The sequence below is a fragment of the Anneissia japonica genome, unplaced genomic scaffold (genome assembly GCF_011630105.1).
Source record: "Anneissia japonica isolate Jap-2015-1 unplaced genomic scaffold, ASM1163010v1 scaffold581_len1011336_cov187, whole genome shotgun sequence".
NCBI classification, from domain to species: domain Eukaryota; kingdom Metazoa; phylum Echinodermata; class Crinoidea; order Comatulida; family Comatulidae; genus Anneissia; species Anneissia japonica.
In genome coordinates this window covers 946,138-958,778 of record NW_022723686.1, presented here as the reverse complement: position 1 = coordinate 958,778, position 12,641 = coordinate 946,138, and the positions used below count along the sequence as shown (strand labels likewise).

The 12,641-nt window shown below is 35.7% G+C and overlaps 1 protein-coding gene across 3 annotated transcripts in view; it reads right to left on the bottom strand.

Moving 5' to 3' along the window:
• Positions 1-2,869: 2,869 nt before the first annotated feature.
• The window catches only part of LOC117112356 (MOB kinase activator 1A-like), a 28,092-nt gene continuing 18,320 nt past the window's right edge, over positions 2,870-12,641 (bottom strand). Inside the window, exons 3-4 of one of the 3 annotated variants that reach the window (XM_033255432.1) lie at positions 5,275-5,368; positions 2,870-3,695 (exon numbers count right to left, since the gene is read on the bottom strand). In XM_033255432.1, the coding sequence (XP_033111323.1) occupies positions 3,575-3,695; positions 5,275-5,368 (215 nt within the window). In that variant the 3' untranslated portion in view covers positions 2,870-3,574. Of the gene's footprint in view, positions 3,696-4,278; positions 4,330-5,274; positions 5,369-12,641 lie in introns of those variants that run through there. The other 2 variants (XM_033255435.1, XM_033255434.1) reach the window with 2 other exon arrangements.

Sequence of the window (12,641 nt, the reverse complement as noted above, 5' to 3'; positions counted from 1 at the left end):
AGTACATTGACACGAAATGTACATTGCTTTTCTCTCAGAGAGAGAGACCACCCACCATTGCAAGCACCACAAAACAGCTGATTTTTTGCTACCAACTAGACTCGTGCAGACGCATTTATTAGCCGCAAAGCTTACCATTCCAGGCCGTGATTGGTTGATAAACACAATATGGAATATAAGGCAATCTGCAATCTGATCATTGGCGAACACGCTTTCATAGGAAACTCACCTTAGTGTTAAGAGATATGATATAAAAACATACTTTTTCACATATTTCCCGACAATATTTTCGCAAAAACTCTTCATACTTTAAATTCCCCTGCCCTTATCTTCCATATTATTGCAAAATCGGCCTAATCGCGTCACAAACGAAGGAAGAGATAGAAAAACAAATGACTTCAAAATTCGCTCAGAATCATCATATAAGCCCTCTCTCAGAGTGGGCTAAAAATTACCACTTAATGACCTTTAACCCCTTATCCCTGAACACCCTATATACTCCGCCTTTAACCAATGTATATGTGCAAAGGACAAGACTGCTACGTTATTTGTGAGACAAGTAGTATTTTATAAGATTTTTGTTTTTTGACCCTAATGCCCCTTATGTGACCTTTGACCCCCAAGTTGTAAACACATAAATGAGAGATGGCACCGGTCCTACTGACCAAGTTTTAATTAAATCGGTCTAGTAGTTAAAATGTTGCCAGAGAGAAACAACTAGAGATAGTATGTTCAATAGAACATGAACGTCGAACCCAGTCAATTTTTAAGAGATAACCGCTGTGACTTTTAACCTCAACCTGTGAACACCCCATGTTTGGCAGGAGTCTGTCTAATGCAATTGGTCCAATCGTTATTCACTAGCAATATTTGTTAATTTTCACTGATATAGTGACCCTTGTGATATTTTACCTATAGTTTAAATAGCTCAATTGGGCTATTTTGAAAATTTGACTCCGATGACCCCTTTGTAACGACTGATACCAGACAGGGGTGTAGGAGGTGTAAATAAAACTGGTTATTAATGATTAAATTTGATTGAATTCGGTTCAATCGTTGCCATTAGTAACATTTTGAACCTTTGACATTTGAACTTTGACATGGGATTAGTAGCATTTTGAAATGTTACTAGAGAGAACAAAAGAATAACCCTTTAATGACCTTTGACCGTAAATCGCTGAACACCATAAAGACCCTACCTTATGCCAATACATATGTGCCCATGACAAGACTGTGCTATGTTATTTGTGACAGAAGAAGTCTTTTATTCATTTTTTGGAAGTTTTTAACCCTAATGACCCCTATGTGACCTTTGACCCCAAGCAGTGAACACCTCACCTATGAGAGGTGTCACCGATTATACTGAACAGGTTTGGTTGAAATCGGCACAACCGTTTGGCACTAGTAGCATTTTGAAATGTTGCCAGAAAAAAAAAAATTAACCCCCTATTAATTACCTTTGATCCCTGATCCCTTATCCCTGAACACCCTATAGACTCTGCCTGTACATACACTCATCGCTACTGACTGATTTAAATGTGTGGTTTAATACACATAAAAGCTACATTTATTTCCTGTAGTATCTGATTTAGACTAGGGCCTATGCCTACACACACGTACATACCCAGCCAGCCTATTCGTCTTCGTCAGGCCAGCCTGCATTACAGTACATTGACACGAAATGTGCTGCACACATACACTCATCGCTACTAACTAATTTGAATATTATGTGGTTTAATACACATAAAAGCAACTTGTAAGTTTGGTTCACGTCGAACTTTTATCTAGATATATATCCACTTAACTAGTTAAAAGTTCGACGTGAACCACTCAATTATAGCTAGATAAAGGAATTAAGTCACTTAAGTTAAGTGACTAAACTTTACTAGAATAACGGTAAATTAACTTGCTTAACGGTAAAGTCGGCTCGGATTACAAGGACACGATTACGTAACATAGGCATTTAAAGCCAGCGTTGTTGTATTGTACCACCATTATCATCTTCTGGCTGGCAACAACGTACTTTAACAATGCTAACAACAGCATCGAAGTAGTCTCATTAGTCTGGTTTTCAGAAATTATTTGTAATACTATGAGTAAAAACCCAGCAAACGTCCGTTTTACGAATAGTCGATATTACCAATGACCTTTGCATCATCGACCAAGTAATAACGTTAAAAAGTCCGATTGCGTACGTTTTTCCAATAAATAAAATCAGATTTATTGTATTTATTTATTGACAATTCGATCTTTTCCATTTCTGCTATAAATTCAGTTTACCACCAACGCCAGTCGTTAAAATGAGCGCACATGTTCACGATGACGAAATAAAAAAGGTGTGGAAGTAGCAACTTAGTTGACACTGCGAAGCTAGATTTTCGCGAAGTGCATCTAAACAACACAATTAAGCGATCGAAAAACTACAAAACAGGACAGAAAGTTCCATAAAGTATACAGACGTTTTAATGAAGATTAAAACAATATTTTGTTAAATGGAAGAATGCTAGCTAGCGATTAAAATAATTCGTTTTTTATCGAAGGTAAATTTAGCTAGGGCCTAGAGAATCTACAACCTAGATTGCGATAGAACACGCTGCTGCACTGTCGTTGGTTCGTACTGGTCGGCTAGGTTAGGTAGTGGAAACTCGCACCTTCTCTACAGTAGTTTACCATTTTTTTGAACAAATACCACTTGGTACTAGAGGTTTGTAAAATAAAGTAGGTGTTTTATTAAACAACCCCTCCTACCGTGTGACGTCGACGGCCTGAAACTGGCTGGCTGTTTATCTGGCTCTAACTTGGCATCAAACGCAATTAGGGGATTATCGTATCATGTTTCAAGACAGGTATATCTAGATAAAGTTCGACGTGAACCAGGCTATTGCCTACATTTCCTGTTATCTGATCTATTACACACACGTACTACCCAGCCAACCTAGGCCTAGTTCGTCTTCCTCAGAATCATCATATAAGCCCTCTCTCTCAGAGAGTGTGCTAAAAATGAAGGTATAGCAATACTTTATGCAATATATAATACTATATGTACTACTGTATAATAATATTGTTCTCTGTTTTTTAAGTCTATATTGTACAATGTTAATACTGTAAATTAAAATTTGCATATTATACTTTAATGACTTAATTAATTTTTATAACAAGTGGAGACAGCAATACCAGTGTATATAATACATGCAATATGATATATTAAATGTGATCAAAATGAAATGTATGAACCTTTAACATCAATATTGCATAAAAAAATGGCGATACAGTACCAAGTTTGCCATTTTCTTAATTTGGTGTGTGGTAGCACAATGTACGTACGCCATAATACTATTTCTTCATTTTCCCAAAAAACGATCTTCCTATCCAAAAAATACACAGATGATGTTTAATAACTAGGGGAAGAACAATAAAAGGGATTGCCAGCACTATTATTATTATTATTATTATTATTATTACAATGATCAATTGACGCAAAAAAATGCATAACATGAAAAACAAATGCCACACCGAGAAAAACAGAACACCGGACCATTGTACTGTACATGTAGCCAGCAATACTAATTTTCATTTAAACCCACAAAAACAAACTTAGGCAAGAATTGAAACATATAACCCATCTCTTCAAAGTCGAAAAGTGCCATTTCCAGGAATGTAGTTGCCATATTCGTAAGTTTTTCGCAGCTCTGCCTCTGGAAAATATAACATAGCATGGAATTTTGAGACAACCTATTATTAATATTCATCTCACACAGTTCAGTTTAGAAGGCCACATCTGCTGCTGGGAGGAGCCAGATTAGAATAGAGAGAGGCCTATCACGCCCGGCAACCTTGACCAGATCTAGCTGTCCATTTTTAGGTAGGCCCTAGTTAGTAGCCTAGGCATAGCTGATGAAAAAGAAAAAAATATATGGAATCGGCCTGGATCGGCTATGCATGGTAGTAGGCCTTATCTTAGGCAGGCCTATGCTAGATAAGGCTTAGGCCTAAACATTCGAATCGAGGCGGGCCCAGGCTTAACTTGAGCTAAAAAACAGTAAAAATATGGGAAATTTGAATCATAATTATGAAAAATATTATTTTTAATTTTGTAACCATAGAATCACTCAATTTCAACAATAAATATAAGTATATACATACCTTTTGAACTTTTCGTTCACTGTGGACGGTAAAACATCAATTTTCCAGCCGTCCTCGGCTTGACGACGAAGGTTCAAATAGCTCACGCGTGCGCAGTATCACTAGTGGGCGGGGCTTAGTTGTACCAACCGTCGTCGTCCCTCTACCGCCCTATTTCGTAAATACTCTTATGTGCAAAGGACAAGACTGTGCTACGTTATTTGTGAGACAAGCAGTCTTTTATACGATTTTTGGTTTTTTGACCCTATGCCCCTTATGTGACCTTTGACCCCAAGTTGTGAACAACACATAAATGGGAGGTGGTACCAGTCCTACTGACCAAGTTTTAATAAAAATCGGTCCAGTAGTTTTCCAATAGTAGCCTTTTAAAATGTAGCCAGAAAGAAAGGAAGAAAGAAGAAACTGCTCGGAAACAGAACCCAGTCAGCATGCTGCTGACTGGGTAACTAGAGATACTATGTTCAATAGAACATGAACCCAGTCATTTTTTAAGAGATAACCACTGTGACCCCATGTTTGGTAGGAGTCTGTGTAATGCAATTGGTCTAATCATTAGTCACTAGCAATATTTGATAATTTTCACCATAGTGACCCTTGTGACTTTTGACCTATAGGTGAAGAGTAGTTTTCATGTTTAGAATGTCCTAAGGATCAATCCTGGTATTAAAATTCGAGCTTAATTGGGCTATTTTGAAAATTTGAACCCGATGACCCCTATGTAACCACTGATGCCAGACAGGGGTGTAGGAGGTGTCACCGGTTCTTAATGATCAAATTTGATTGAATTCGGTTCAATTGTTTGCAATTAGTAACATTTTGAACCTTTGACCTATGAACTTTGACATATGGGTGAAGAGTATATTTTCGTGTTTAGAAGGTATACGATTTTTGGTTTTTTGACCCTAATGCCCCTTATGTGACCTTTGACCCCAAGTTGTGAACACACATAAATGGGAGGTGGCCCGGTCCTACTGACCAAGTTTTACTAAAATCAGTCCAGTAGTTTGCCACTAGTAGCCTTTTAAAATGTTGCCAGAAAGAAAGAAAGAAAGAAGAAACTGCTCGGAAACAGAACCCAGTCAGCATGCTGGCAACACATATACACCAAACAAGTTAATATTTCCTACTCACTTTGGCCCTGCAGACATAATAGGACATTTTTCTGGTGTGCAAAACTCTGTTATCGTCCCATATAACATGTTGATTTGATTGAAGAAGTCCACAGCTAGAAAGAAATTGAAACATGCAAAATGACTATATTATTAATTGCATTCCACAAATGGGACTTGATCCTTGTAGTACTGGAGCTCCAAAAATTTGGTATTGGGTGTCCGAAGGAAAGGGGGCGGGGTCCTCTAAACCAAATGCTCTCCTGAACCCCTGCTGGGGCCACGGCTGTGTTAGGTAAAAAAAAAACTCTGAACTATCAAATTTGAAACACAAATGCATGAGACATGCCCATAATTGGTTGTATTGTAATGACATCATCATGAACATACCGATATACATAGGTACATCACAAATAATTTGTAAATAAATGTTATTATAAGTCAATCGTGACGTCATCACCGTAACTCCCAATGTTATTTGCCTATTCCCCACCGTCCACTAATTTTTCAATTAGTGGACGCTCAGCTTAAATTTTTTTAGGTTCGTTCGCAAAAAAAAAAATCCTCATTTTTTAGTCACCGCGCACCACGATAAGAATTGAATTGTAATTGAAAATTACTTCCATAAAACAAACTTAATTAGAACCCAAAGAAAGTTACTTCAAATTCAATATTAAATATCAACAATTAAGAAATTCATTGAATCAATGGACCCTCATAAACACAACAAACTGAACGTTTAATAGGAATATTCTAGACCTATTTTTATCAAGGGACAATTAGATGTAGGCCTACAGCCAGACAGGAGGCCGCCCAGGCCTCCTACTACTACTACTACTAGGCCGTAGCCCCGGCCGTAGCCTAGCCCAGTTATGAAATCATCGCATGATTTTACCTGTCTGCATGCACCAACCAAAAAGGACGTCTGACTGTATTCTCTCTCGAATGCTGAAATGGTTATTTCTTTGACGAAAGTCTATCAAAATAGCATTACAAACAAGTTCTTTAAATTACAATAGTTATTCATCGTATCCGTACTGTACTGTACTGCTATGTGTAGTTAATTAAACGTGTACTGCAGGAGCAAAAATCAGCATACGCACAGCTAAATGTAAATACGCACACGTATACTGATCATATCACTATAGCAACCGATGACTGCTACAACAGTTGGTTATAAAAAACTAAAATTAAAAGACGGCGATTGACTTATAAAGCAATTAGTAGAGCATGCATCGTACACTAAAATGAAAATTATTATACTTAATAAATTAGATTAATAATGCATTCAAAAATTTCCTTCGGCCCTTTCAGGTCCTCAGCAAATTTTTTCAAGCACTAAATCTAACCTTCGTATAATAATTTTCCTATAGTGTACTATGAGGAGCTCTACTAATTGTTTAATAGTATGGACAAAACTTAGGTCCACCATTATGTTGACGTCATAGCCTACACACAAGAACTCCTTTCCTCTGACAGATCAGATTCTGTAGGGAATTGACATTTAGAATTTTAATTTTAATCATCATTGATTGGAAATGTCATGGTACATATGTGTTTACTAAACTTGCATTAAACATTAACTATAAGTATTATATGTGGCAAAGACAAGCCAAACCAGTCACTCATCGCAAAAATCGATTTTGTGTTATTAATAGTGTTAGAGATTAAAATAATAGCTATAAAATAGTAAAAAAAATCATTCAAGTCGGACATTTCCTTATGAAGTTACAAGCGTATAACCACAAAGCTGTTTAAATAACAATATATGAGAAATCAGCCTTTAAAGTTTATGATCTCAGGCATTTCTCATGCAAAAACTATCTTTACATCCTTGGAAAATGGGGAAAATAACAGCAGGTGTGTAGATATATAAAGGTTAGTTTAGTGCAATAAAATAGATTTTTTAAAATTTGACATTTTAGCATGTTTTGGCCATTTTCTCTGAAACACGATTTGCAACGAGTGACTGGTTTGGCTTGTCTTTGCCACATATGTATGTTAATTGAGCCATATACTGTAAAATACAAACATATCTTATTGTTAGACTAGAGTTAATGGTATGAAAGTACCTATTTATTAAAATTAATACATGAGTGTAGAATAAATTACAAGATGAAACATAAAAAATACAAAACACAACAAATACAAATTCAATATCTGCTGATTTTTCAACAGTAATGTTTTAGGTTTTATGCTTGAATAAAATATATTATTGCATAAACACAAAAAAATTAAATACATTACTTCCTATGTACTTATATAAAGATATGGTGTCTATAGTAGCAAAAAACCATGTTTTGTATACATTTAGGCTACATAATCAAACCAGTGGCGTAAATACTGTAGGTTATGAGGGGCCCTGGTTCAAGACGGGCCCCTTGACGCATGCAAATTGATTAACCGTGTGAACTATTGTGTTAGTTTTGGAGCATGGGTCCTTCTAATTTTTATATTGACAATACAAGTAAATCTTTGGATTTGGATATTATTGGCTGAACTGACCATAATAATAAGCATTTCTACTTCTTATGACCAAAGGAAAAGCATTTGATATTTTAATATTGAATTGGTGCTTTTATCAGATTAACCAATGAACAATGTCAACAATTATCTTGTATATTAGTTTTCTTAAAAGCTAAATAAAATGAAATGGATCACAACTGATATTGTTAGATTATGTGCAGTATACCGTAATCGCGCGAATAAGCGCCCGGGCGCTTAAAATATTTGTTGCACTTTCTGAGGGCACTTATTCCAACGGGGCGCTTATGAAAACAGAGTGGAAATTGAGGGGGCGCTAATGAGAATAGATGAAAATCGAGGGGTTCTTATGGGAAATTATTAAATTCAAGAGGCACTTTTGAATGAAAAAAAGATTATATAAGGACATTACAAATGGTGGTTAGGCTGAAAAGATAATCGTCCAGAGAACATGGCTCATGACACATATCCGACAAACACCTTAAATAATCATTCACTTAGAAACAACTGCACAAGTAAAAATTGAAAATATTATTTATATACCAGATTATTTTTCATCAGATGAAAACAGATATAAACATGATCCCAAACATTTGTGGGATGAAAAGAATAAACAAAAAATGAAACAATATTCATCCAAATCTTTTAATTGTGAAAATGTTAGCGATTATTTTAGTATTAAAAAATATAAGAAACAGAATGGAAAAAACCCAAAATTGTATTCACACACTAAATTTTATGATACATGTATTTGGTGATATTGAAGAGAATCTGGCATGTGTATCTGAAATTAAGTTCATAATTTTGATACTACTGTAGGCTACAATAGACTAAGACTTGCATCACGCTATAACATGAAAGGTCTATATTCAAATATAAATAAATCATAAATGAACAAGGAAAGTCTTAATGGTACACCCATATACAGAGGTAAGCCCTACAATTATAGACCAATCTCAGTCATATGCCACATGTTAAAGTCCAAGATCAAATATTACATATCTAAATGAAAATGACCTTTTAAATATACCAATATGCTTTTAGGAAGTACCACTTAACTTTCATGTGTCTTCACTGTTTAATAGATCATCTTCTTAGGCGCGATTTACAAATTATTCCCAACGACAGACACGGGTCAAACACATTTGCTATTGTTATATGACAAGCTCTCCAAACGCGTCTGTGAAATGCTGTTTGGAAGCGCTTAGAGACTTTTTGTATTTTGCGCTCTATAAATTAAAAACCATTAACCATTAACCATTGTTGTTCGAGCCGTTTATTCCATTTGGAATTTGACTCCTACCCATTTCATATGGTTGACTGCATGTACACACTGAGCTGGATCAGTTTGTTGATGTTTGATCGCATGGTCATATCGTCTTGCTTTAGTACATGTCTACAGAGTACAACTGTAGGCTACGTCAATTATATTGGGTACCTCGTGTGTGAATGCGATCAGTGCAGAGTGTGCAAGACTAGTTCGATCAGGCCTGGTCCAATGACACAAACGCGTTTGTCATCAAAAACAATAGAAACAATGGCAAACACTTTAAACCCCGTTCGGACGCGTCTCCGAAAATTGGCTTAGCTTATTAATATTAATGAGGCACGATAATTAGATGATTGCTTTCCTAGACGCGATTGTAATATGTACACAGTTTTTGTCGTTGGGGATAAATTGTAAATTGTGCCTGAATATTCTTCTTTGAGAATATGAACTTCAGGTGCCTGGAAATTGCACCCGACCGCCCTCCGTCTAGTTCACACCTTTATAACTTCAAGGCTGGATTATTGTAATAGCCTCCTTATTGGACTACCAAAGTCTCAAATCTGCAAATTGTAGCTCACTCTTTAAGTGATTTACCTACACCAATATCTTTAAGAAAATTCTACAGTTTCCTTGGGTTGTTTTTATGATCACTAATATTATTTAAGTAAAGATTCTTCGGCCTATTTTATTTTATAATTAACCATGTTCCTTGCTTTTCTGAAATTCATAAGACTTGCGCTATCTTTCAAGCGTTTAAATAATCTCAAATATTTATTTTTTTTCTTTATCTTTTAAGCTGGCATCAAACCATGGTTGATTCCGCTGTTTAATTCTAATCTTTTTTTTTTGGAGCAATATTATCTACAACTTCCATAAATTTGATTTTAAAATTATTCCAAGAGGATTCAACGCAATTTTCATCTATCATGTTTGACCATTGTACATTATTAAGGGATTTAATTAAATTTTCAACACTATATTTTTTCATTGACCTAATATTAATTGTTTTGTGTTTATGAAACTTGACTTTAATAACAGAACGTCTACAGTAAGTCAAACGAGAGCATCAATGATGCAATAGCCCACTTGACAATAGCTGGCAATGTTTAAGTGCTGTCGGTGGGTAGAGGTTGTGTGGAGTGTTGTTATGTGTATTGAGTATAAAGAAAAATGTTTAAAGTTATAGTAGTTGTATGCATCATCATAGACCTTTTTTGTTATGTTCACTTAACAGTAAGAAAAGGTGTGATGTCGTGTACAGTGATATTAAAGGAAATATTGTTGTTGTAAGGTTTGTTGTGTACGTAACTTTTTGAAATATTTTGTACTGTAATTATGAAGATATTTATGTAGAGGTTTATGATATAAGTAGACAGTTTGGTGAGTGAATGGAATTTGTTGCATAGAAGTATTTCATTGTGAAGAAATATATTTCTCCAAAGGCGCATTATAATTACGTATATCATTTGTCTTTTTTTGTTAGTTAAACATGCAGCTTTGTTTGAGAAAGGCTAAATAGCTTCTTGGCTGATGTCAGATCTTGATGTATGTATATTTTTATATGTATATGATCCCATCCCATGGTAAATCGCGAAAAAAGAAATCCACTCCACCCCCATTAAATACGACTGTCGGCCTACATTTTATATAATTAACATCTGATCTAATATATTACGTACCTAGGCTTATGTGGTTGGCTACGTATAGCCAAGTGTAGAGTATGAAAAGCTAAAAAATTCATATCTAAAGGAAAATCATCCTAGAGCAATGCTGAAAAGCTACCGTCTCAATAGAATAAAAATTCCATGTGAGACCTTGCTATCATGTATCTAACGACAACGTCCTCATCATCAACCGCACCACAGTGCGGCAACACAAAATGTGCTGTACATACACTCATCGCTACTGACTGATTTGAATGTGTGGTTTAATACACATAAAAGCAACTTGTAGCCTACATTTATTTCCTGTAGTATCTGATCTAGACTACGGCCTAGGCCTACACACACACTTACGTACCCAGCCAGCCTGCATTACAGTACATTGACACGAAATGTGCTGCACACATACACTCATCGCTACTAACTAATTTGAATATTATGTGGTTTAATACACATAAAAGCAACTTGTAGCCTACATTTCCTGTTATCTGATCTATTACATGCACGTACTACCCAGCCAGCCTATAGGCCTAGTTCGTCTTCCTCTAGCTCTAGGCCAGCCTGCATTACAGTAGTGTACATTGTTTATCTCTCTGAGGAGAGACCACCCACCCTTGCAAGCACCACAAAACGGCTCATTCTTCGCTACCAACTAAACTCGTGCAGACACATTTATTAGCCGCAAAGCTTACCATTCCAGGCCGTGATTGGTTGATAAACACAATGTGGAATATACAGGCGATTTGCAATCTGATCAATGATGAACACGCTTTCATAGGAAACCCATCCGTAGTGTTAAGAACTTTTTCTAAAACTGTTATGATTTAGCACATTCACATTAAAATCACCAAGAACCAGGCATTCTTGATTATTAAAATTATTCATATCAGAACACAGATTTTCTAAAATGTTAAAAAAGTCATACTGCTTAGGAGGACGGGAGCAGACTCCAACTAATATTGGCTTTGTTTTTGGTAACATAAGATCTATCCATTTACACTCAATATCAACACAATTAACATCCGACCTAATTACATAAGGTATATCATCGCGGGTATAGGCAAACACCTCCTCCTTGTCGATTTCTGTACATTCTTTCAATAGAGTAATTTGTTATATTCACTTCAGAATCTTTTACAGAGTCATCTAACCAGGACTCGCTAATGGCTATTACAGTTCGCATTTGTTTCCTTGGCAATTAGGCGAACCTCATCAATTTTTGAATATAAACTTCTAACAATAAGATGAAGGAACGGGAGACCCTTCCTGCGAAGTAACTCAAGATTCAAATCGCTATCAGTACTGTCTGTATCATGTGATAAATTCAAAGTGTTTTTGTTGATAGTTGAAAGCTCTTCATTAAACGAGTCACTAAACTGTGAAATCATGCATGAATAACAGTACCAAGACAAATCAGAGGTTGCCAGACTTTCGTTCTCCGTTTTGTTCATAGAAATACAGTTATGATACCATATATCACATTCATCAAATTGAATTCCACGCTGATTAGATCTTACACAACAGGAACATACACCACACGAGTCTTTAGTGGGGCCGGGATTAATTGAGATATCACCACTCATTATCAATACAATGAATGCTAAGTAGGTTCGGCAGTTTATAGAAGTCTTAACATAAACACTATTTCTACACCCAGTATTATTGGAAGGATACCGCTTGATGATGTCCTCAATACATATCATACAGACAGGGGTTAATGATGGTGGTGTTAATCTCAATTTGCAGCGAATCATTGTTCTTTCTTGTTTTGTTTTGTTTAAATAAAAGGTAAGTTAAACATAAGAAGGAAAAGGAATGCAATGATATAGAATCATAAGAAAGAAAAAGGAAAAAAAAGATAAGGAAACATAAGAAAGATAACGGTAGGAATAAGAAGGTAAATGGAAAGAAAGATAAGAAATAAAAGAATTTAAAAGGAAAGGAAAGATAAACTGTGGATGAAAAAGGAAAAGG